The 25,504-nt window shown below is 43.7% G+C and overlaps 1 protein-coding gene across 1 annotated transcript in view; it reads left to right on the top strand.

Annotated features, from left to right (window-relative positions):
- The window catches only part of E2F7 (E2F transcription factor 7), a gene marked incomplete at its 3' end in the record, with an annotated part of 30,393 nt that extends 5,256 nt beyond the window's left edge, over nucleotides 1–25,137 (top strand). The window contains exons 3-13 of the mRNA XM_082667010.1: nucleotides 3,778–4,053; nucleotides 5,180–5,348; nucleotides 10,021–10,311; nucleotides 11,556–11,714; nucleotides 13,189–13,323; nucleotides 16,045–16,230; nucleotides 16,731–16,803; nucleotides 18,948–19,443; nucleotides 20,558–20,813; nucleotides 22,417–22,838; nucleotides 24,967–25,137. Of these exons, the coding sequence (XP_082523136.1) occupies nucleotides 3,778–4,053; nucleotides 5,180–5,348; nucleotides 10,021–10,311; nucleotides 11,556–11,714; nucleotides 13,189–13,323; nucleotides 16,045–16,230; nucleotides 16,731–16,803; nucleotides 18,948–19,443; nucleotides 20,558–20,813; nucleotides 22,417–22,838; nucleotides 24,967–25,137 (2,634 nt within the window). The remainder of the gene's footprint in view (nucleotides 1–3,777; nucleotides 4,054–5,179; nucleotides 5,349–10,020; nucleotides 10,312–11,555; nucleotides 11,715–13,188; nucleotides 13,324–16,044; nucleotides 16,231–16,730; nucleotides 16,804–18,947; nucleotides 19,444–20,557; nucleotides 20,814–22,416; nucleotides 22,839–24,966) is intronic.
- Nucleotides 25,138–25,504: the final 367 nt, after the last annotated feature.

Genomic DNA, 25,504 nt, shown 5'->3' with positions numbered 1-25,504 from the left:
ACAGCTCAGTCATAATGCTGGTATAATAAATAATAATGATGATGATGGTGATGAACATTTGCACAGCACTTCACAGACTACAAACTGCTTTCACTCTCATTATCTGATCTGATCCTCACAGCAACTGCATGGCAGGTAAGCCAAGGTGCATCACCTCCATTTGCACATGAGAACTGGAGAACCCGTTTCCTGGGGACTGTCTCCAGGCCCTCTCTAATTGAAGAGGTGATTTCCAGGGTGTTGCAGCTTGACTTCCTGGCAAGCAGATCTGACGTGGAGATTAGTGTGCAGGTGGTTTATTAGGGAGTGCCCTGGGGATGGGAGCCCATTTAAGGGAAGGGAAGGCAGCAGAATTAGACAGAGGGAGAAGCAGAGCTGCAGAACAGTCTCAGTGGAAGTTGGGTTTACCCCATAGGGAGTTCTGGGACGACCCCTCGGAGGAGTCCTGAGTCGGGGTAAGGGGACCAAGCTGTTACATGTCAATGCTGCCTCTCCCAGCCACTGAGGACAGTACCGGCCTCTCGGGAAGGCATGTGATCCCGGATGAGTCAGCCCTCTTCAGCCAAAGCGTGAAGAAGCTTACTATTGACATTACTCCAGCAGCTGGGGAAATGAGTCATTCATTCCAGAAGTGAGCCAGGTGCATCCCAGTGTCCACCACATGGCTGGGTAGCCTTGCTGGAAAGCCTTGGAGATATATAATTTGGTCTGAACCCCTTATTTCAAAGATCTGGAAACTTGGGCCCAGACAAAATGAACAATTTGTGCAGTATCAGAAAGATATAGAGTGGAGTCAAAAACCGCTCTATTTCTGAATTCTCATTCCAATCCCCTTTCCTTTGCCTTCTACAGTGTCAGGATTGCAGGATAGACAGACGGATGGATCAGGATGTGATTAGATTGCAGCTGACCTTCTGCCCACCTGAAACCTCAGAAAACAATTTGCTTGGCATTTTTTTCTGTTGAGTAGAGGTGTGATAATGATCGTAACCTACCATGTGACATAACTCCCCTTCTACTTTAAGTATTACTTAAACTGTAGTGAAAATATGTCAAAGTGCTGGAGGAAATAATTCACCTGAATTGCTCCTTGGTAGGGAAAAAGTAGGAGCTCAGTGTTCCTGGGAGGGCAGGTACCATGAGGGCTGTGGAGAAGAAGGATGAATCTCTGCACCTCAACAAGCCTGGGACACGCCCTCCACCGTTGGGATACCTTCTGAAATAACTAGATAATCAAGGCCCTGTGTTCCTTGAGCACATGCGAAGGGGAAGGCATTGTGCCAAAAACTGTGAGGAAAGGGATGTGTGGAACTAGCTCCCTGACCTCCAGAAGTGCACAGTCTCGTCAATGAGACAAGACACATGCCCAGGGAGTTAAATAGCAGTACACTGTGCTATGTTATATTAGCTCTGAGGGCCAGGATGGATGGTAATAAAGAACAGGAAGTGGAGCGGGGGGAGAGAGAATAGCTAGGTTTTATTGAGTGATCACTATATACCAGGACCTATTCTCATAACTCTGGAGATCAGTGTTTTTATGAACTTCATTTTCAGTTGAGAGAATTAAAGTGAGAAGGGAATTGCCTGCTCTCACCCTGCTGATAAGTAGCAGAGGCCGGTAAGCTGGCCCTACCAGCCCACATGCAGAGCTGCTTCCCATGCTGCCTCTCCACAGAGGCTAGTGGGGCCCCGTGGCCTGCTGGATACCTTTTGCTGGAGCTGCGAAAAAGATAACTTCCTCCCAGTTCACACCCAGGACAAGCTTACTTCTAGATGGAGAATTTTGGAAACTTCTGCTGTCAGCTATTTCTTGCCTTACCAATGACTTTTATACTGACTGAGGTTGTATGTGACCTTGGGCAAGGCACCCTCTGTGTGCCTCAGTTTCTTCATCTGTAGGCTAGAAAAATACTACTACCTCGGTTACAGGATTGGATGAGGAGTTAATAGGTGTAAAGTGCATGAAACAGGTATCATGTGTAGCACATAATATGCACTCGGTACTTTCCCTTGAGAGTTCCCTTGTAGAAGTCTTCATCAGAATTGTATACTAGTAGGGATTTGTTAAGAGATTTGAATAGATGCACTGCCTCAGGCTGGATGCTTACTGCGGCAATGGCGTGAGAAATCGTCACCCCCATCTCCACCCCTTTCCTGCTACCCTAGGACAGAACCTCACCATGGCTAGCTGGCAGCTTCTGCTGATCCAGAAAACAAGAGTTGGCCTGCTACCGCAAACTCCAGTTTCTCCCAATTTTTTAAGATTTATTTTATTTATTTATTTTTGGCTGTGTTGGGTCTTCGTTGCTGCGCGCGGGCTTTCTCTAGTTGTGGCGAGCAGGGGCTACTCTTCGTTGTGGTGTGTGGGCTTCCCATTTCAGTGGCTTCTCTTGTTGTGGAGCACAGGCTCTAGGCGCGCAGGCTTCAGTAGTTGTGGCTCGCAGGCTCTAGAGTGAAGGCTCAGTAGTTGTGGCGCACGGGCTTAGTTGCTCTGCAGCATGTGGGATCTTCCCGGACCAGGGCTCGAACCTGTGTCCCCTGCATTGGCAGGTGGATTCTTAACCACTGCGCCACCAGGGAAGTCCATCCCAAACAATTCTTTTTCCTTCTTCATATGTTGCTCGTTTATAGGAAAACACTTTTTTTTAAACCACTGTTCGGCCAAAAGCCAAGCATGCAATAACCTATAGAGTGATATTGTGTGCAGGAAAGGGAGTGACAGATATGTAATTCATCCACCTTCCTAATTACGTAAAGGCACTATTACCTGGAGGTGAGTTCAACTATGGGAAGAGCAGAATCTTTCTGGGTTTGAATGGCAAAAACTTATTTTAGGGGAAAGAAATCTGTTTCGGTAATTTAGTAATTCCAAACGCGAGTTGTGTGTACTTAGTCCTTTTTCTTAATGGATTAATGAACCCATCATTAATCTTTTCTTTTAATTATCTAAGATAGTCTACTCAAAGAGTCTGGGGGAAGGTGCTAGGCCACAAACTATTACCAAGCTGCAACACATCACGAACAGAACTGGAGAGTTCAGCACTTAGAAACCTCTACAGTCATTCAGTCGATCTGGCCCCTGTGACATCTAAACCTGTGCTCAGTGGTCTCTTCTTGTCGAACAAGCCTGTAGGTCAAGTTGAGTGGCAAACTCAAGAGGAGAGTCACATGTGATGGGAGTTGCATATGAGTCCTATGAAGTAAGACCGTGTATCAGTCTCCGGGAGTTTTCAGTCTGTGAAAAACCCTGGTCCTTCACCAGGGGTAGTTTGAGAAGCACTGCTCTGGGGGAGTGACATTAGATAGCTGGGTGGTTTGAAACGTGGCATTTTGTTGGCTGCCCTTCCATTAATCTGCCCTGGTAATTGCTCTATTAGCCCTGGTGAACATTGAACAAAAGCATAATTGCTCTTCACTAGTGCAAACTCGTAAATAGTGTTTAAAAAAATATGTCACTTAGAAGCAATATGGGCTCAACCCACATTTGCTCTTATTATCATCCCCGCCTATTACAAGCATCCACCAGCGACGCATAACACTCATGACTTCTTTCACAGAGTGCCGTGAAAAACATGCTTAAAGGGAGTAGCAGCCACTCTTCGGTTCCCATGGATCCTTGTTTATTTTCATTAGTCCTACCTATCCCGATGTTTTTCAGCCCTGAACGTATAGGTCTGTTTGTATTTTCATGACTTAGTGAATAATGGGAATAAAGTGTACTGTTAGCTGATACCTGCCCTTTCTCATTTTCGCTAAAATGTCTCTTTCTTAAAATAGGAAAATATATTTGTTGATCGCTCAAGGATGGCCCCAAAGACGCCAATAAAAAATGAACCAATTGACTTATCGAAACAAAAAATCTTCACTCCAGAAAGAAATCCCATCACTCCAGTTAAGCTTGTCGACAGACAGCAAGCAGAACCATGGACACCCACCGCTAACCTGAAGATGCTCATTAGTGCTGCCAGCCCAGACATAAGAGACCGAGAGAAGAAAAAAGGACTGTTCAGGCCCATTGAGAACAAGGATGATGCATTTACAGACTGTCTGCAGGTAAACAGGCTGTGCTCCTAAGACCTTTCATAGAATTTTAAAATGTTTACCTGATTATTAAAAAGTCACAGAATTCTCAGTTTTTCGGTTACTATTGAGTCAAAAGCAGTACTCCACTTAATCTTTTTATTTATTTACAGCTGAAGTGGAACTCTTATTCTATATCTCATTTTTCATAATGAATGCTTTCTTTTCTTCTGTATGATACTGTCTTCACCAGTACACATTTTTAAATGATAATTTTTTTAAGCAATGATATTTAATAATTTTGATCTAATGAAGAAATTTGGATTTTTTTAATGCTGCCATGAATTATAATTTTTGCTTTGATTTTAAGGGTAATATTAATCTAAATGTTTTTGACTTGAGGAATTTTATCATTCTCACGTATGTTCAGTTCGTTGGTTTGGGGATTTAAAGTTAAATCATCTTTAAATTACCTCTCCTGTAGGGAACCAGAGCTACTGAATAAGCAGCATATCTGTACTTTTAAAAAAAAGTTTTTCTTGGGGCTTGAACTGAGCCTTTTTCAAACGTGAGCTGATAAGACAAGGACACTAGTTTAATGTACTTACAATAAGAAAGAATAAGGAAGAATAAGACTTAGCTCCCCCTGTTCAGTTCCATCAACCCTTGGTAAATTGTGAAAAATAAAGAGTCTGGTGACACACTGCAGGCAAGTACATCTCAAATTTTCACGTTAATAGGAATTACACAGGATCTCAGGAAGAGACAGATTCTGATACATCAGGTCTGAGGTGAGGCCTGAGGTTTTATACCTCTTAACATGCTCCTGGTGACGCTGATCTCAGTCTAACAAGCACGCTAGTAGCAAGGGTGTAGCAACCTATAAATCAAGGCTGGAGCAACCTATAAATGACTGCATTGTTCAGTTTTTATTTTAAACAGTAGACTCAGCCTCAAATCACAAAGGAGGAAAAGTTCAGTTCAGAGAAAGCAATAGGTAAAATGTTAAGAAAGTTAGATTAGGAAATGCATTTTAACCAGAATCTAGGATGGTATGGATTTAGATGTTCCCCTCCACTCGCCAATACCACCCATTGCAATTTCTCTGTTAAGATGTTAACTGTGACATTTCCCCCCTCCCTCTGTCTGCCCTCTGTAGCTTGATGTTGTTGGGGACAGTGCTGTGGATGAATTTGAAAAGCAAAGGCCAAGCAGAAAACAGAAAAGTTTAGGACTCCTGTGCCAGAAGTTTCTAGCCCGCTATCCAAGTTATCCACTGTCAACTGAGAAAACTACCATCTCCCTAGATGAAGTTGCTGTCAGTCTCGGTATGTACTGTGGGATCACCTGGAGGCCTGTCTCCAGTTACGGTGAGACGTTGATTCCTCGGGCAAGCCAAAGGCTTCAGATCACCTCCTTTACTAAGTAAAGAGCTGACCCTCAAAAGAGTGAGGACAGGGGCTTCCCTGGTGGCGCAGTGGTTGAGAGTCCGCCTGCTGATGCAGGAGGCACGGGTTTGTGCCCCGGTCCGGGAAGATCCCACATGCCGCGGAGCGGCTGGGTCCGTGAGCCATGGCCGCTGAGCCCGCGTCCGGAGCCTGTGCTCCGCAACGGGAGAGGCCACAGCAGTGAGAGGCCCGCGTACCGCAAAAAAAAAAAAAAAAAAAAAAAAAGAGTGAGGACAGAGGAGCAGGTAGAGCTTTTCTTCTGTCATCATCATTATGCATAGAATTCCAGGGAGCCTTTTAGGCCTGAGGGTCAAACAAATATTTGGTTTTTTTAAGCTTAAAAAATATGTTTACAGAAGACTCACATTACAAATTAATATCTAATATCTTAATCCCATGTTATTTCAGACAGACTCAAAAGATATTTAGAAATATCCTTCTGTTTATTTTTTAAAATGCTTCAAAGAGTTCAGAACTGGTGTTATTTTTGTTATAAAGCACGATTTGAAAGCAAGAGCATTATGTTTGAAGCCCTATACTGTGACCTTCACAGCAAGTCTGCCCAACTAGTAAAAGCACATCTGGATATAACTCAAACAGCTAAGCCTTATAACAAAGAGGAATACATGCGTTCGCACGGCGTGGGTGTGTGTAATGTGCAGTGGTGTCTGGACTATAAATATGCCGACTGCCGATTCAGAATAGAGACTCCTAGTGGACGTGGATTGCAGTTGGTTTCAGAATGAACACACTGTTGACAATAAATAAGTAGAAATCACATGATTTGAAGATGTCAGAGTGTCCCCTTAAAAGATTAGGAGGGTTTGCATACAGGGGAAAGAAAGGCTCGAAGAAATCAGCCCAGTAGGCTTTAGGATAGAGTATATTTTTAGTTTGTTTATTAGTTCTGTATCTTCCCGTAGCCCAAAGAATGTGACCCAGTAGATGGTTATCACTCTGAATTATTCAAACTGATGGCTAAAAAGATTTTATTTGCTGGAAATTGAGGTAATGAGGAACCAGTGTGTTGTGATGGGAAGACCATGGGCTGTACTTTGAGTAAGACAGAGCTGAATTTCAAGCCCAGCTCTCTAATTTACAGACTGTGAGAGCTTTAAAAAGTTAATTATTCTTTTCTCAACTACAGCCTAGGGACCATAGCACCTACCTTGCAGAAACTTAGAAAAGTTGGGGATAATGTCAGTAACATGCCCAACTCAGAGCCTGGCTTACTCTTATTGCTACATGGAACAGTTTCTACCCAGCTCTCATTAGAGGTACTCCCCCCACCCCCTCCACCATCTTCAAGCCATCCTGTGATCCTCTACAGCTAGGAGGAAGCAGAGGGCTTTGACCGGGAGCCATTTTAGAACCCGGAAGTAGAATACAGTATTCTGGCATTGGTAGCAATGAACCAAGAAGGGGAAGGTGAGCCAGCTGGACAGAGGCTTGGTGTAGATGTAGCTGAGGAACTGGGTCCGGAAACTAGTCTTAAGAAGATGAGGGTAGGGACTTCCCTGGTGGCGCAGTGGTTAAGAATCCGCCTGCCAATGCAGGGGACACGGGTTTGAGCCCTGGTCCGGGAAGATCCCACATGCCGTGGAGCAACTAAGCCCGTGCGCCACAACTACTGAGCCTGCGCTCTAGAGCCGCGAGCCACAACTATGAGCCCTCGTGCCACGACTACTGCAGCCCGCGCGCCTAGAGCCCGTGCTTCCCAACAAGAGAAGCCACTGCAGTGAGAAGCCCGTGCACCGCAACGAAGAGTAGCCCCCGCTCGCCGCAACTAGAGAAAGCCTGCGCTCAGCAACAAAGACCCAACACGGCCAAAAATAAATTAAAAAAAAGAAGAAGATGAGGGTAAAACAACAGATCATACGATGTCTTTCTCATTGGGGTTCACGAAGCCACCTTCCTCCATATACCCAGGCCTCATCAAGAGTCCTTGCACTGATATCAGTGCAGAAGACAAAAGATTAGATGTTGGAAAGCTACCTTACAGGTCCCAGGGAGGACAGAAGAGTGGGATCCTACTCTCATATGGGCTGTAAATCCCCATGTTATAACCGCCTGGAACAGAATGCCAAGGATTTTTGCAACAGCTTCCTGCTGTCTCACAATTTCCAAGACCTGCCAGATGAACCTGCCATCTCTCTTCACGTGAGATCGTAAAAATGGAGTCCCTTCCTAGAAGCTGTTTCAGGGGTAACCATCTCCTGGGATTGAGTCTAAACTCCTGCTCTATCCCAGGTCACAAGCTTTAAGACCATATTTTAACCAACGATGTGCAAAGCATTCAAACTGCATTCATTCCCAGTTTCTGGTCTCATGTAGATTCGATACTGATATTATAGATACGAGGTTAAAGAACTGGGAGTGACTTTAGTAAATGGAAAGTTACACAGCCTGGTAAACTATTTATTGGGCTGAGATGCTCTTGATAAGCTCTATGGGGTATTCTATATGGGGAAGCATGGTAACAATTGGTAAATCCTCAAGGGCATAACTAATGCCATGCCTACGATTAATCGGATTGCCTTGAATACAAAAGAAAAAGAAGGCTCAGTGCCAGGGAAGACTTTCCTGGCAGAGCAAGCCCCAGAGTTACCTGCAGGACTTGAGACCTGTGACGTGGGAAGTTTAGGTGCACCCAGCCAGTGGCCAGTTAGTCCAGATTGCAAAGGTGAGTGATTATTCAGGCAAGTAGCTGCCTATGGGCTTTTGCCAGCACCACCTCCTGAACACTTATGGTGCATAGCAAGCATCATCTTCCTCTCTTAGTTGTCCCAATCTTCCTTTATTTCTTGAGATGTCTAGCCACTAGATGGAGACTTAGCAGCTTGTGTCTAATACAGAATAACAAAACAGCCAGACATATGGCTGGCCCTGGGCTGTCTCAGTTGCATTCACATGACATTTCTAATGGGAAGGTTTGTAACGTTCCACTCTCAACAAGATGTGTTAATATATGAAAACAGACTGGAATAAGGAGCCAGGCAGATCCGGACAAGGGGCTGCTGACTGCTCTGGCCAACACCTTCCAGCAGGCATCTGGCACCAAAGCCTGAGCTTTTGAGAGTGAAGAGCCTTTCCAGGTCACGAGCCGAAATGTTCTGACTGCAAAATGCCTCTTCATGCATGGGGTAGAATTTCCTCTCAGCTCCACAGTTTTCATTGTAACCTGGTTTATTTCTTGTGTTAAATCTTTGAAAGGCCAAGAGCTACGTGCACCAAGTCTGCCCTGATTATAGAACAGCTCTTGGCAAGTGAAGAGAAAGAAGGCATTTTTGTACCTGGGCCAGTCTTCTGAGAGATGCCTGGAGGCTTTTGTTACGGATACTTAGGCGAGAGCACAAGGGGCCAGTTGAGTCCCCAAAGCCTAAGGGCCTATTGCATAACAGGATGAGTCAAGATGGAAGATTTAAAAATCTGTTTCTACTGTCCCCTCTTATGCTAGCAGGAATTTTAGGTATCTCCAGTGCCACGCAGGAAGTACTGATATTTACCAAATAACATACAAAGAGTAGATAAATTAACACCTCTCAGAAACCCTTTGAGTTTATGATCACATTTAATCCTCATCATTTTATGAGATAAATACTAAGGCACAGAGAGATTAAGTAACTTCCCAGGCTCACCCGACTAGGAAGGGATAACGCAGGGATTCCAATTCATGCAGTCTGACCCTGAAGCCCCCGCACTTAACCAGCGTAAATATTTTTAGTAAATTCAATAGACTGCTCGTAATCCTGGCTATTTAGGGAGTGCTGGGAAAGTGGGTAGGGAAGTGATGAACTGGATGGTCAGCCTCTGCTAGAGTTTCTGTGCTTTATCAATGGGCTGTTTGGCAGGATACAGCGAATGGGAGCCCAGGGAGAGTTGTCCACAGGTGTGATGAGCAGAGGGCAGCCTGTACGTTGTTCCAGCCCTGGCACTAGCTTCCTCCAGCAACTTGAGAAGGGTGCCCAAGCCCTTGACTCCTGAGTTGCCAGTGCAAAATTGGAAACAAAATATTTACCATCTGTTTTCCTTACTGGCCATTAAGAGAATTAACAAGTAATTTTTTCACATCATTCAAACTCCAGGAAAGGAGAATATGGTCCAATAATGAGTTAACAGTTACTGGACACAGTTCTATAGTCTGTATAACTAGGATCACAAGTCAAAATCAACCATCCAACATTCATCAAGCATTTATTACTATGACGTGTGTTACTATGACGCTGAAACCCAGCAGTTTTAACGCACTGAAATGTTCATGTGGTCTGCCTAACAGGTCCAAAGAAAAGTTGCTCTACTATTTATGTAATACAGATGGAACTGTCATCCATCTCAAGGTGGATGTTTATCCTAGATCTTATCGAGAGTTGGATCCCAAGAAGAAAAACATTTCTTTTGCTTGCATTCATATAGTATGAATTTGTTGAGCAATTATATTTGCTGGGCAGAGTATCACACAAAATAGTCCACAGACAAGGTCCAAGCCTTCAAGGACTTTATACTCAAAAATGTTGGTCGGCATGATGATGGCTGGCTTCTCTTTTTCAAACAGGCGTTGAAAGGAGACGCATCTACGACATTGTGAATGTGCTGGAGTCGCTGCATCTGGTCAGCCGGGTGGCCAAGAATCAGTACGGCTGGCACGGACGGCACAGCCTGCCGAAAACCCTGAGGAACCTCCAGAGGCTAGGAGAGGAGCAGAAATACGAAGAGCAGATGGCACACCTCCAACAGAAAGAGCTCGACCTGATGGATTATAAATTTGGGGAACGCAAAAGAGATGGCTGTCCAGATTCCCAGGATCCACAGTTACTGGATTTCTCTGAACCGGACTATCCCTCTTGTGAGTCCACGGTAACCACGCCGAGTAATGGCAGGGAGAGGGCGATGGTGTCTTCTGAAGAGAGTCACTGCTAAGATGGGAGGAACCAAATGGACCACCCTGGAGGGAGATGTCCTCTTATTCTCTCTCCTGAAGACAGGGAGACAGATGGCTTCCCGACTGGGCTGCCCACTCAACCTCACTGAAAAACTGTGTAGTGGCAGTTTCACTTGGTATTTGGTGTGTTTGGACCGTAGAGCTCGAACAGCGCTCCCGTTTCAGATTGACAGCCCCATGCTGATTCCTGCTTGTGAGCCTTTAAGGAAAATTTACTTGGAAAGAATTTCTCTCTCCAAAGGATCCTATTTGTTTAATTATATACTGGAGTAGATGACTTAGAAAAGAACCCCATTAGCAGAAAATACTGATTAGAAAGATGGACAACCTTTATTTGATGCAGATTTTTTTTTTACTTATATTACATTGTTCTTCCCCTCCCAGCTCATATTTATGCTGTCCCTCCTTTAACCATTGATCTTCATTCTCACCCTGCTGCTCCTTGCTAAGATAATAAAGTGCAGGTATCCCTCACGTTTCACTTGCATTTATAAGCAATAGGAATGGAAGGGTGGGCCTGGCTTTCATTCCATTTACTACCTCATGCCTTTTAATTCCACCCTATGAGCCAGTTCTTATCCTCATAACCAGAGGAGACAGCCATCTGTCGGCGACGGTTTGCCTGCCATCAATGGCAACACACATCTAATCAGTGTCTCCTATTTACTTATTGTTTATTTCTTCACTTATTTCTGAAAAACAATGGAAGAGGTGGGTGCCTGCTATGTGGAGGGTACAGTCTAGCTATTGTGGGCTCAGAGACATAAAAGTGGAGACCTTGCCATTGAGGGAAGGGTTGATGTTCTGAAAATAGTTCCTGGTCCCTAACTCTATCCTTTTATCCCTCTACTTTGATCTTTTCCAAAACTGCTTCAGGAAAACTACTTCATGGCTTCTATTCAATGAAGTATGAATATAAAGCATTTCAGAATTTATACCTACTGTAATTTTATGACCCACAAGAAAATCTGTCTTATTTCTTTGTGAACCATCTTTTTATGATGTGTGTCCAACAGGCTTCTGCTGATCACTGTAACAAGAGTGATGTTTCCATCTGCTGATACAGTTAGATAGGTCTGGCAAACTAGAAGTACAGTCTCTCTTGTGGTAAATTACGTTTTGACACTTTTGTCTTATTCCCTTTGTAGCATCTGCAAACAGTAGAAAAGATAAGTCTCTGAGAATTATGAGCCAGAAATTTGTCATGCTGTTCCTGGTCTCCAAAACCAAGATTGTTACTCTTGACGTGGCTGCCAAAATACTGATAGAAGAAAGCCAAGATACGCCGGATCACAGTAAATTTAAAAGTAAGCATCTTCGCCTAAATCCACTTATTAGCACAGAAAGAGTGGGATGTCATATGCTGATGTTTGCTGCCTCAGAGATTTAAAAAATTATTTTTCTTTTGAGACGTGCACTCCTTCCTGCCTTCATAAAGGTTCTTGGTGCTGTGAGAGGTAAGCTGGTCACATACCAGAATTCCTGTGAAAGTTCTGTCCGATGCCTTTTCCCCGGCAGAGTGGATGGTAGAAGCAGAATGGCATCCCACAAATGCAGGTCAGGGAGGATGTAAGAGGCTTTGCATTTCTCTTTAGTATCGCTGCATCCAAGACGGAATGTCTGAGTTTTCTTTCCCTTCTTTCCTTGCCCCCTGCATACTCTTCTGATGGGTGGACATGAAAGTTGTCTACAGGTAAGAACCAGAGGAATGAGCAGGGTAGGGTATAGGGGTGGTGGGACATGGCTGCTGGACGAGGAAAGTGTTTCCAAGTTTCACACCCCGTGCATCTTCCTTTTCCATCAAACCTGGGTCCTGAGCCAAAGGCCCCTGGCTCCTGGTAGCTCATTCAAGCCCTGAGAAACCATGAGCTGAACATTCTCTAGCTTTTTTTTTTTTGTTTCCAGCTAGAAGTATAGCCACCCTGTGGGAGAAATGACTAGATAAAATCCAGCTCTATCAGGGTTGGGAAGACTATGGCATCTGGGGTGAATGCTTGATGTTTCTGGTCGGTAATCAAAGCCCTTTGCTTGATCCTAGCCCTAAGTTCAAGTAGGTTTCCGACCTATCCGTTGATTTCTTGAGTAGAACTTACTTTGTGGGCACGATCCTGCCTGTTTAATGTGTTACCACCCCTCTGAATTTCTCCCCCAATCCCTGTACTTTCAAATGTCTCTCACAAAACCTCTTCAGGCTCAGGGAATGCCCATCCCACCCCTCCCCCACTGGGTGGCCAGAACGCTGGGATTAAAGGTGAGGCGCTGCCTGTCTTCAGCACAGTCATACCTCGTAACCTGGAGCCCTAGACAGTCTGTGTGCCGAGCAGTGCAGCCTCTCAGGAAGCTCTGGGGAATCCCTGTCATTTTCACAGCCTAGCTGCCTGATGGAGCAGGTGCCACCACCTCCTGCTGGAAGAAGCTCCAGGCAAGCTTTTGACGAGCCACAGATCAGAATTACATTTCCTAAGCCTTTCATTACAGCCCATTTCCCTCTCTTGGTACGTTTGCAATCACAGCGATCCTGGCCTGTCACCAGGTTCCTCTTGTACGAGGTGTGAAGTTGTGGAAATGGGAGAACACAGTGACCTTCCCGTAGTAGTGTCATCAGATACATAAATCCTGGGTGATTTCACGCCGGAGCCACTGGTCTCTTCACGCTACCCCACTGCTCTCTGCTAGAGGCTTATATATGGTGGCTAGAAAGTGACCTGTCACATAAACTAAAACGTAATGGTGTTGCTGACCAATGTATGGTGTGACCGCAACTGTCTTTATATCTTCTAGCAAAGGTACGACGCCTCTATGACATAGCCAATGTTCTGACCAGCTTGGCACTGATAAAGAAAGTGCATGTAACAGAAGAGCGAGGCCGGAAACCCGCCTTCAAGTGGATTGGGCCTGTGGATTTCAGTTCCACTGGTAAGGCATGGTTTTGCTAGGGACCATTTTATGTATAATCCCCAATTCCTCTTCCAAATCATACACCCACCACGCAGTGAGATTGATCTTCACCTTCATTTCCCATCACCCACATCACATTCAAAATTAGACTAGTGACATCAGTCTTGGAACAATGAGCCTTAGTCTACAAATGGTTATGCTGGTTGGCTTACACACAGGTAACTTAGAACCTGGCAGTTTCTGGAACTATTAAATCACAGCTCTTTTGCATTTTTTATTTTACTCCAAAATTCCTGGAAGTTTGGGACTGCGGATTAAAAATGACACTTCATAAAAGAAAAATTTTTTTAATTTTTTTAAATGATACTTATGAACTCTGGTTGTTTCTGCATTAGCAGAGTAAAACATTGTTTTTCTTTGAAATTCCAGATAATGTAAAAATTATATCAATTACTATCCCAAAACTAATATGTGGTAAGATGGCTTCTAAATATAGTATGGATGTAATGAACACCTTTTCTGTAATTGATTTAAAAGGTTGCTAATGTCATAATTTTACTAAATTAGAGCAAAAGAGGGTATTATCTTCTGCTTACTTCAAAAGTAATATTTGCACAACCGGGGACTGGATCCTTCTGCACCAGCTACTTTATGTATGGCTGTGCTGCCTGGAAAAAAGCCATTAAAGTTATTTTTAAGTTACCTTTCCAATTTTAGTCTTAGTAGTATAAATTCCGGCACTTAACCCAGGCTTATAAAAGATATAGCTCTCTACCTCATTTGTAACACATTATTCACTTAGGAACTAGATGAAACCACTTAAAATCAAGTCTAATTAATTCAACCCAGCAAGTACTTACTGCATGTGGACTATACAGGCATACTTCATTTTATCACACTGTGCAGATACTGTGTTTTTCACAAATTGAACGTTTGTGGCAACCCTGCGTTGTCAGGTGATGCTTAGCATTTTTAGCAATAAAGTATTTTTTTTAACTAAGGTATGTACATTGTTTGTTTAGATGTGATGCTATTGCACACTACAATATAGTGTAAACCTAACTTTTATATGTACTGGGGAACCAGAAAATTCATGTGACTCGCTTTATTGCAGTGGTCTAGAACCAAACCCACAATATCTCTGCAATGTCTCCGAGGTTTGCCTCTTCTAATGCCGTGAGAGATTCAAAGACGTATGTGATACAGCCCCTGCCAGCGTGAAGTGTACAACTTTGCCACTTTCTACTCCTCTGCTTCTGGCTTCTCCCGGTCTTTTCACCTGTGAAGCTCTCTTCCCCCTTTCAACATAAAAATATTCTACTCAACCTTTAAGATGTCACTCAAACATCAGCTCTTGCATGAAGTTTTCCCTGATCACCCAGAGCAGAGCGTCTCATCTAAACGATTGCAGTTTAGCATCATGCTATTGTACTTGGTGATATTATGCTTTGTCCCTGCTGTACAATTTTGAGGGCAGACACAGTTTTTATTCACCTTTGATTACACCCTAGTACCCAAATCAGTGCTTTATGCACTTCAGTTGGTTAACGAGCTTCTGTTGAAGGTGTATAATTAGCCCACATTTGAAAATTAGATAACTCTTAAGCACTACACATGGCAGTACCGGCTCGGTAGGAATTCAGAGAGGATATGGGTTAATTTCTTCCCAGTGATCTCTAAGGGATCACTGTCCTGATGTCCAGTGTCTTGAGAGCCATTGTTTTATATATTTTGTCCAATATTTTATTTGTTTCAGGAAGGAGGGTAGATATGATCCATTACTATCTTGACCCATTTTCTTCTTTTTGATTCTATAACTTCTGATTTTTTTTTTTAACTTCGGATTTTCTAAACAGAACATCTGTTGGGGTTTTGTTATAAGAAAAAGAAAACTGTAAGGTGATTTTCTTGTTCAATATTTGTGTGTTTTAGAAAATGTAAGTCTAGCTGGGCCTTTCAGTTTATTAAATCAGTCTTATAATTTGAATGTACATGCTTTGAACTTACAAAAAAATAGCACAGATGAGCAGGGTAGGAATGACTATCTGAACAACAGGGGTCATTTCTTTGTAGAATATAGGCCTGGTTCTGTATAGAAATTTCTGTCCTGATTTCACACAGGCTTATTTAAGCATAAAATGTGCCTCCGAGGCCCAGCCTTCTATTATCCTCACTGTTCTGCAGCATTTCAGCCGTGAAGTTTCTGCTGACCTTATTCCTTTGGTCACTTAGTAACTGAGCCTCCTACTGCATAAGAAAGAAATAATAAAGCATAATAATAGAAAACAGAGGTTCTTATACTCATTGCCCTAGGGCTGTGGGTAAGAGGCTGATCTCAATTAATGTTAAAATCTCTAAATCTGCACGTTGGGCTGAGTATGATTGGGTTTTTCTTGGATATCTCTGCCCAAAGAAAGCATCTAAAATGCCAGGTCCATTCTAATTTGGGTTATAGAACATCCTGTTCTACTTTTGTTGCAGTTTAGATAATTTTAGAATATATATGGATTCAGTCTTACTTTAAAGTCATCCACTAACTTTTAAAAAGGACTAGTACAATACATTGAAAGGAATTGGGGTTTGACACAAGGCTCATAAAATTCCTTTGATTGTCTTAGTTTTTAATTTATAGGGTAGCTCCATTACAATGATAGGTCCTCAAAGCCATATCTTAAAAAGGCTAAAATTATCCTGAATTATAGCTGTATAACAACACTACCAATTCTCTTATTTATTTAGATGAGGAACTAGTGGATGTTTCTGCATCTGTCCTACCAGAATTGAGAAGAGAAACATACGGCCACATTCAATTATGTGCAAAACAGAAGCTTGCTCGACATGGCTCCTTTAACTCAGATCAGGCTTCTGAGAGGATCCAGAGGAAAGTGAACTCAGAACCCAGCAGCCCTTACAGAGAAAAACAAGGTATCTGCCTTTACTTAATCCATGGAATCCATCAGTCACCATGTAATTGCAGCCCGACCCATGCACTGTCATTTTAAAGTGAGCTGACTCTAGGCTGTGCCTGTTTTTTTCACTTACCTCAAGTGAAATGATTTGGGGGGGTGGGGGCGGGTAAAAGAGTTGGTGACTTCAAGGTTATAAACATAGCCCCATGCCTGAAATTATTCTAGCCGGCCTTAAAAGATTGAAGATCATTTGGTTTGCCATGGTTGGCCTGTTTGATGCATCTCAGCAATTCATCAGACTTACAAAGCAATACTTGCTTTGTTTTGTTTTCTTACTAATCTTTGATGAGACCTGCATTCACCATTAACAGCTAGCTTCTGGACATTTCTCTATTTGAATCAAAAGCAGAATGCATTTGAGATAATCCCTGAGCTGTGAATAATGAATCCTGCTGTATATAACTGGTGTGTATAAGTCCCTTGCTATATTCACTAGACCTTCCTTTTCCTTTTTAGGGTCAGGTGGCTACTCCTTAGAAATCGGAAGTCTGGCAGCTGTCTACAGACAGAAAATAGAAGACAATTCACAGTAAGTAGTCTTAAAAACTCCAAGTTATTTTTTTCTATTTCCTAGTCTTAACTTTGACTAAATTGAAATGCCACCCATCAAAAGGTAAAATTTAACAGTCCTGCTCAAAAGTCAGCCGTTTGTTTATTAAGAATTTTGTAAGTTTCCCCCTTGTGCCCAACACCGTGCAGGATATGGCATCAGGAACACAAAAGTATGAAAAATTTATTCCCCTAGGCCATGAAAGCTTACAAGGAAAAAGATAAATAAAAAGACAAATACAGTGAGAAAAGACAAGTCACTACTAATGTGACACTGAGAAATGACACATCATAGTCCCATGAATCACTTTGTCATCATCGTAGCTAATGTTGTTTATGAACTACCAGGTACTATTCCTGAAGTTTTATGTGTATTATCTCATCTAATATCACAAAAACAACCTTTTGAGGTTGGTAATATTATCCTCATTTTACAGAGAGGAAACTGAAATCCAGAGAGGTTAAGTAACTTGCCCAAGGTCACAATGCTATTAAGCGACAGAGCTGAATCAGATTTGGGGTCTGATTTTCAAGGAAATCATATATTAGCAGAGGAAGCAGAGGAGATGCTAAAGCGAAGACAGGATGGGTTTATAATGCCAGACATGGGAAGAAACAGATTGTTGAGCCAGGATCAGGGAGTGGAGGGGAAATAAACTGGTTAGTCTGGCCTTAATGATTTGTCCAAATAGGATCATGAAAGGAAGTATTTATAAGAAGAACTTGGGATATTGGAGGTAAGTAGGTCAAGTTGGCAGAAAGCTTTGAAAGCCAAGTTGAAGAGTTTGGATTTATTAGATGGACGGTAAAGAGTTATTGTAGGTTCACTGGAGAAGACCATTCTGGCTGCTTTAAGCAGGTGGGCTTGGAATAGAGAAGGGCTTCAGATTAGGAGATCATAGAATAGAGCATTCCTAGTCATTCTGGTCTGAGCCGTGTCAGCTGGGGATGGAAAGAAATGGAAATCAGTATAAGACAGTGAGTCGTCAAGAGTCACTGAAGTAGAAAGGAGGCATCACAAAGAACACCTGGGTCTCAGGTGACGGTGATCTTACTGGTGGAGATGGGGAGGCTGAAGGTGAACAGCCAGAGGTAGGGCAGTGGGTGCGACCATCAGCGTGGGCACGTTGTTTCATGGAGCTGAGTGATAGCCATCACTTGTTCCGGGAGGCTGTGGTTGGAGAGCTTTACTCATCTCTGCAGCCCCGTGCCCTCCGCTTATTCCCAGCACCGCAGGGGGCGAGAACGTGGGCAAAATTGCTCTCAGTGATTCCCTCACAGAGGTTTAGGGAAATCCCTGTTCTCTATTTACTAGTCCTTAAAGGAGTCTCAAAAGAGTCTTCCTCATCTACTCGCAAAATAATACTAAAAATATAAACATGCTTTCTAGTATTTGGAAATTCTTCTCTATAAAAGGCCCAGACATCGTTTATAATCTCCTAGATTGAGGGGACTTAATTTTGAATGTGTGCTGCCTAAAAATTCTGTAGTAATATGGAGCAGAATGGGACAAGAATGACAGAAAATAATTTTGTAGATAAATTTATTTCCTCACTCACAGCCCACTTCATTTCTCTCACAGAGCATTTGAGACAAACTAGGTATGTCCTTTAAATCAACGTCTGGCCTAGACTCTGTTATCTACCCAGGATCTCTCACAGTGACTGACTGTGAGGCCCCACTGGGTGACCTTCAGTGGGTGGATTCGCCTCTGAGCTTCAGTTTTCCTCCCCAGTAAACGGGGGCGGGGGGATGGATGAGAGTAGCTAGTGGTATAATAATTATGTGAAATTATTACCCTATTATGCTAGTCATCGTAGCATCTGTGTGCCTGGGAAGGGGTACGTGCTGGGTAGCTGATGGCTACTGGCTGTGGGAGAGGCAGGGGAGGAGCCTCTATTAGCCCTCACCTGAGATCCCCCTACCCCACCCCTAACCATCCATCCAGGTGATATGGTCATCTGCCTCTGGAGTCGGCTCACGGGCTCAGAGGGTGCGCTTTAATGGCATCCTGAGCAGTATTCTCTCACTCCTGCTCTGGTACATCTCTCTTTAGGAAAGCAGAGTTGGGAGTTGGCAGAATGTGGTAACTGGATGGGTCCCACTCTGTTTCTTTTATTCCAGGGCAGAAGCTTTTGCCAATCAGAGAGCGATACCTCCGTCAATCAGCCTGGAGGCCGCTGCTCCTTTCCCCGGCCTCTCTGTTGACTCAGAATACTGTGTTAATGCCTTGGCCCACCCAGTACTTTCCGTGGCTCCAACGGACTTGCAGGCCTTCTCTGCCCAGAATGGTCTGAACGGACAAGGAGGTGTCTCCCTCGCCTCTGCCACCCTGGACGCGGAGAGCCTGAAGCCAGCTCTGCTGGCCGGCCAGCCCCTGATGTACGTGCCCTCCACCTCGCTGTTCATGCTGTGTGGGAGCCTGCAAGAGCCGCCGTCCCCGGGGTCAGGGTCAGAGAGGGACAGCAGGGGCTCGGAAGGCACAGCAGAGCGCTCAGCCACGCCCTCAGTTCAGAAGCGCCTAGGGGAGGAGAGGAAGCCCCAGGAGGAGGAAGAGCCGGCCACGAAGAGACAAAGCAGGGACTACGAAGACGGCCCCCTCTCCCTCGTCATGCCCAAGGTAAGGGGTTCCCGTGGACGTGCTAGCTGATTGGCCCGTCGACCTGTAGTTCCTTCCCAATAGAGACACACAGATAAGCTACTGAGTCTGGAATAGGAAGCGGTGCATGTGTCACTTGTATAATTAAGCCCAGGACTGGCAGCCCCAAATAATCTTGCCGTGAAGTAGTACTGTAACAAAAGTGATTTTTATAAAAATCACACTTTGCATAAAACGCTAAAAAGTATAAAGGGAAAAAAACCTACCCATGATCCCACCACATAGAGGCAATCACTGTCAACATGTTTGCATATTCTTTCCCAGTCTTTTTTGCTATACTTTTTTTTTTTAACACGTTGATGAAATAATCATCTTAATCCAGGGTGCACCTGGGGTCCACAGTCAAGAATGTAGGTGCCGTTTGGCCCTCAGTGTCTATGTCAGTGCTCGGGTCACTGCTTAGAGGGCCCGTTTCCCTAGCCACAAAATGAAAAGAACAAACATCTGAGCTGTCCACAGTAGCCTTTCGGAGGTTAATGAGATATGACTGGTCAAACTCCCAGGAAGCAGAAGCACTCTCCCTGCAGCCGTTTGTAGAGCATCAGGGAGGCACACCTCATGGAAATCAGTCCATTAATTAAGACCCTTCCTCCTCTATGCCTTCCTCCAGCCAGAATGAATTTTTCTAATTTTGTATATAGCCTGGGGTTGCAAAACGGAAGGAAAAGACTGACTGGTATATCTACATATATGTGTCTTAGATAACCAAGACAGCTTTGGGTCAGCCCTGCAATTCTTATCAAGCCCTAAAAGCCTGCAGCATCAACACCCTTTATGTGTTCCAGCTCAGAAATTTATTTCACAGTCTAAACACCATACCCAGTTTCCCATTATTAAAATCTCCATCGTTTCTGTGCCTAAGAAATCGTAAGCCTACAGAAGTGCATGACGTGACAGTGATCTTCAGGCCGTTCCTATAAATATGACAGAAACAACTGACATACACTAATCAGGGCGGCATACAGCTGTGTCTGACCTTTTTGTTTATATGTTAGCTATTTGGAGAAAGCTGTTATTACAATTTCCTGCTGGGATTTTGACTTGCTTTTCTGGTTCCTGGTTGGGTTGTGCTTAGAAACCCTCAGATTCCACAGACATTGCCTCTTCCAAGACCGTGGATAAAAGGGGACCTGCACCCCATGAAGACATTCACATGAATGGACAACTTTCTGCTGCAAAGGAGGTTTCGGGGAAGGCTACAGCAGACTGCTTCATTTCTTCTGAGTGGGGAAATCCTTCTAGAAATACAGAGATAGAAAAGCCTTCGAAAGAAAATGAAAGCACCAAAGAGCCCTCTTTGCTGCAGTATCTTTACGTGCAGTCACCAGCAGGTAAGGGGTGTCATGTCTTCGAGTCCCTTGGGGTACTCGGGTCATAAATTTGATGTTTAAATTTTTGTTCATGTCACCCGACCAAGCTGGTGCATTGATGAGCTGCCTCTGAGTCATTTCAGTCCTAGCCCCTTGCTTTCTCCATCGACGAAATGAAGGCAGAGGCTGCTTTCACTTTCACCAACCTCACGGATGAGGAGAAAACAGTTAGGGCAGGTAATTTACTTTTAATGCATTCAACTTTACTTGGTAAAAAGCACAACGTATTCAGAAGGTGATTCTGTTTTTATAATTCAGCTGAATCTGGCAGTGGTTCAGTTTAACAATGTGAACGTCCTGGCCACCATGTGCAGCTCACATGCTGATCTCTTCAATATTCAGAAGTGCTGACATGTCCTTGTGGTCGAGTGCAGGGCTGGAGTGAGAGGGCTGGACATTAAAACCACTTACTATCTGCGTGAACTTAAGTATTCAGCCCTCCTCATTGGTAAAACAGCAATAATAAGAGCACCTGCTTCATGGGGGTGCTGTGAAAATTGGATTAAATTTAATAAGATAATACATCTAAAGCACTTAGAATAATAGTGCCTGACGCTTAGTAAGACTCAATAAATGCTCTCACTCTTGAAATAAAGCTGAAATATAACAGATACCTAATTTTTAAAATATGCATTGTGTACATGAGGCTGCTCTCTTACAAAGAGACTTAAAGTGATTTTCTTCAATCCCTTGTTCCCATCACAGGTTAGGTAGGTGTTTGTTATTTCTCATTTATCTAGAAAACATTCTTTATTCCTTTAGCAAATATTTTGTTAGGGCTTCGTCTAAGCACGCTACTCAGTGTTGCTGATACCTTAATAAATAAAAAAAACAGACCCGGCTTCTTCAGAATGAAAATGACAGCCCAGCATAGGAATCAGTAGCTTTTTCTGGGCCGTGGGCCCTTGGACTCTATGGTGAAGGCTGTGGATTCCTCCTCAGGATGTTTACAAATGCTGAGAATTAAATACATAGGATTACAGAGGAAGCCAATTATATTGAAATCCAGTTAGAAAAGGAATTGTTTTAAATTATAGTAATAAAAAGATCTGACAGCAAGTGCAGGCCTCTCATAACTTCAGAGTTGTGGGGACCGTTAGACTCTTAAGACATCTGCCATCGTGGTGACATTACATGAATACACCTGTGCTTTTTACTAGTGATAAAGTCAAGGTACCGTTCATTCTGTTGTGATTTGTTGCCCGTGGTCTTAAGTGAGGGAAATATAAATTTCTGTTAGAAGTTTTGTAAAAAGGAAGCTATCATTGTTCCCAACCAAGTTCACTTTCCTCCTCAATTTGGATTCAGTGGAGCTCATGTTAATAAAGTCTCTCAGGAGACTCAGTTATCCACCAAACTGTCACATAGGTAACTGTGGGAATTCAGCGGTGGCCACTGTGGCAAGGAGGCAGTGCGGGGCTGGGAGAGCACAGAGCGGGTGGCCAGGCTGCGGCATGAGGGTTGATTGACAGTGGGCTCCCGTTTGAAAGGGCCCTGAGGGGTGGGAGCTTGGATGGTGTCTTCACATTGCCCTGACTTTCACCTTGTTCTGCTTCTGTTCCAGGATTAAATGGTTTCAGTGTGCTCTTATCTGGCAATCAGACCCCCCGTGCTGTGGGACCGTCTTCAGGTCAGCTGCCGCCGCTCAGTGTTCCATGCATGGTCTTGCCATCGCCGACGCTAGGCCCTTTTCCTGTTCTCTATTCACCCACGATGCCCGGGCCGGTGTCCTCTGCTTCCAGTGCTCTCCCAAGCACGGGACCTGTGAATCTTGGCTTGCCTGGCCTTGGGTCAACAGCTCACCTTCTCATCGGCCCTGCTGCCCTGGTTAATCCAAAGTCATCGACGCTCCCCTCCACAGATGCTCAGCTTCAGGGTCCACACTCACTTAACCTGAGTCCGGTGATGTCAAGATCACACAGCATCATCCAGCCCGAGTCCCCCGTTTACGGAGGACATCCAGCCTCTGTGGTAAAATTACAACAGGTGAGTCCTGAAGGTTCATTTCAGCTCCACACAAGAAGGAGCATCACTCTGTGATGGCATTTGCCTGCGTTTCATCAGATTTTAGTCAAACAACCGTAGGACAGGGGTGCTACAGCAGATTCTACCTGGCTTCCATTGTAGACCCAGAGGTATCTGCTTATTTCATACAGCATGGAGACAGAAGGTGGGAGATCCTGTGCTTTAGAGGCAAAACTCGTTTTAGGTGTCAGTCTGTTTCTTAGAATCGGAAGGAACTTGTTTAAAGCATAGTTCATGGGGATTTCTGATGCATGCTGAATATTCAGATGATTTCTCCAAGCTCTCATTTCATTAGGTCCATAACGGAGACCATCCTGAATTTTAATTGTGCAGCTATAGAAACAATCAAGGGAAACGAAAGTCTTGATACTAGCTCAAAGATTTTTAGCATCTATCATTTCATAAAATGCATTGTTTAGGAGGCAATGGCTATATGTTAATATATCCATTGTTTCCTTGATGTGTATATATATACATATTCAAAATAGATACAGATGTACATAGATAAATGTCTGTAATCGATATAAATTAATCAGTACTTTATTTGCCTCCCCCAACTCCACCTGTAGTCCAGTCAGTGAGCATTTGCTGAATTCCTGTTATGCATTAGGCATCGTTCAGAGTAATTATTTCTCTCCCAGAGAAAGAGTTATGTTGTGACCAAAAGTATTTTAGATAAGTAATTCAGGGGCTCAAAAGTCTGTTAGACATTGAAAGATACATGTTAGTTTTTAAACAAGGCGATTATAATATAGCATATGCTTCTTGATCACCAGTTACGTGCCAGGCACTGACCTAGGCAGTAAAGATGTAACAGTAAACAGGATAATGGTCCCTGCCCTTTTAGGGCACATTAAAGGGATAAATATTTAACGTGAGAGGATAAATATTAGCAAGTAAACAAAAAGAGCAAAGACACATGCACATACTACTTGCCTGGCATGATCTAAAGTGCTTTATTAATCTCACCTCCTTTAATTGTTGCAACCCTGCTAAGTTGGTACTTTTATCATCCCCATTTATGGATGAAGAAACTGAGGGACAGACTGGTTAAGTAATTTGCCCGAGGTCACACAGCTAGTTATGGCAGAGCCCAAACCCTGGCTGCAGGTGTCAGTGCCACACTTGTGACCTCTTCGCTAGGCTGCCTTTCTGCACACAGAATAAATCAGCTAATTTCCAACTGTGATAAGTGTCGTGAAGGAGATACATTGGAGGAGTGTGACAGAAAAGCAAAGAGGATGGAACACCTGCGTGGGGATCACAGCGACACAGGTCAAGAGGGGGCTCCTACAGTGTTAGTGGGAATGTACGTTGGTGCAGCCACTATGGAAGACAGTGTGGAGATTCCTCAGAAAACTAAAAATAGAATTACCATAGGATCCTGCAATCCCACTCCTGGGCATATATCCAGACAAAACTATAATTCAGAAAGATACGTGCACCCCTATGTTCATAGCAGCACTATTCACAATAGCCAAGACCTGGAAACAACCGAAATGTCCATTGACAGATGAGTGGATGAGAAGATGTGGTACATATATACAGTGGAATACTACTCAGCCATAAAAAAGAATGAAATAATGCCATTTACAGCAACGTGGATTTAACTAGAGATGATCATACTAAGTGAAGTAAGTCAGAAAGAGATAGACACATATCATATGATGTCACTTATATGTGGAATCTAAAATATGGCACAAATGAACCTATCTACAAAACAAAAACAGATTCACAGACATAGAGAACAGACTGGTGGTTGCCAAGGGGGAGGCAGGACTGGGAGTGTGGGATCAGCGGATGTAAACTGTTATATGTAGGATAGATAAACAACAAGGTCCTACTGTAGAGCACAGGGAATTATATTCAATATCCTGCAATAAACCATAATGGAAAAGAATATAAAAAACGAACGTCTTTGTGTATAGCTGAGTCACTTTGCTGTACAGCAGAGATTGGCACAATATTGTAAATCAACTATACTTCAATTAAACAAAGAAAAAAAAAGAGGGGGCTTCCAGTTGAGAGACTGGGTACAATTTGACTTCACTTCTGTTTTTATGTACTCTTTTTTTCTTCTCTATTTTAGTCACCAGTTCCAGTGACCCCCAGGAGCATCCGACGCACACATCGAGAGACGTTTTTCAAGACGCCTGGCAGCCTCGGGGACCCTGTCCTTAGGAGAAGAGAAAGGAATCAGTCACGAAACACCAGCTCAGCACAGAGGAGGCTCGAAATCCCCAGCGGCGGGGCCGACTAACCTGACGCTTTGCCCAGCAGGGGTGAGATGGAGGTGCCTGAATTTCCCTGCGTTACAGGTCATGTCCTAATGGTGAACAGAAACTAGAACGCAAACCATCTGGTCTTCAGCATGCATCCTTCCTCTCTCCTGCATCCCCTGGTTCTAATGTTAACTATCCATCTTCAGGAAGCATCTATTTTCCTGAAAGTAATTGTTCCTAATTGTGCATTTCTTACCAGTTAGAGTCCAGACTCTGTTCGTGGTGTCACAGTGGAAGCACCAACTGACTGTTGTGGTTTTCATTCAAGAATCATCTTGTTGCTGGAAGGAGATCTGAACAGCCTCCTGGAGCCTTGTGGTTTTTCTAAAGTGGGGGAGGCCCGTC

The sequence above is a fragment of the Grampus griseus genome (assembly GCF_964374135.1).
Source record: "Grampus griseus genome assembly, chromosome: 11".
Lineage (NCBI taxonomy): Eukaryota > Metazoa > Chordata > Mammalia > Artiodactyla > Delphinidae > Grampus > Grampus griseus.
Note: the sequence above shows the minus strand (reverse complement) of the source record. Positions and strands in the feature narration are given on the sequence as shown.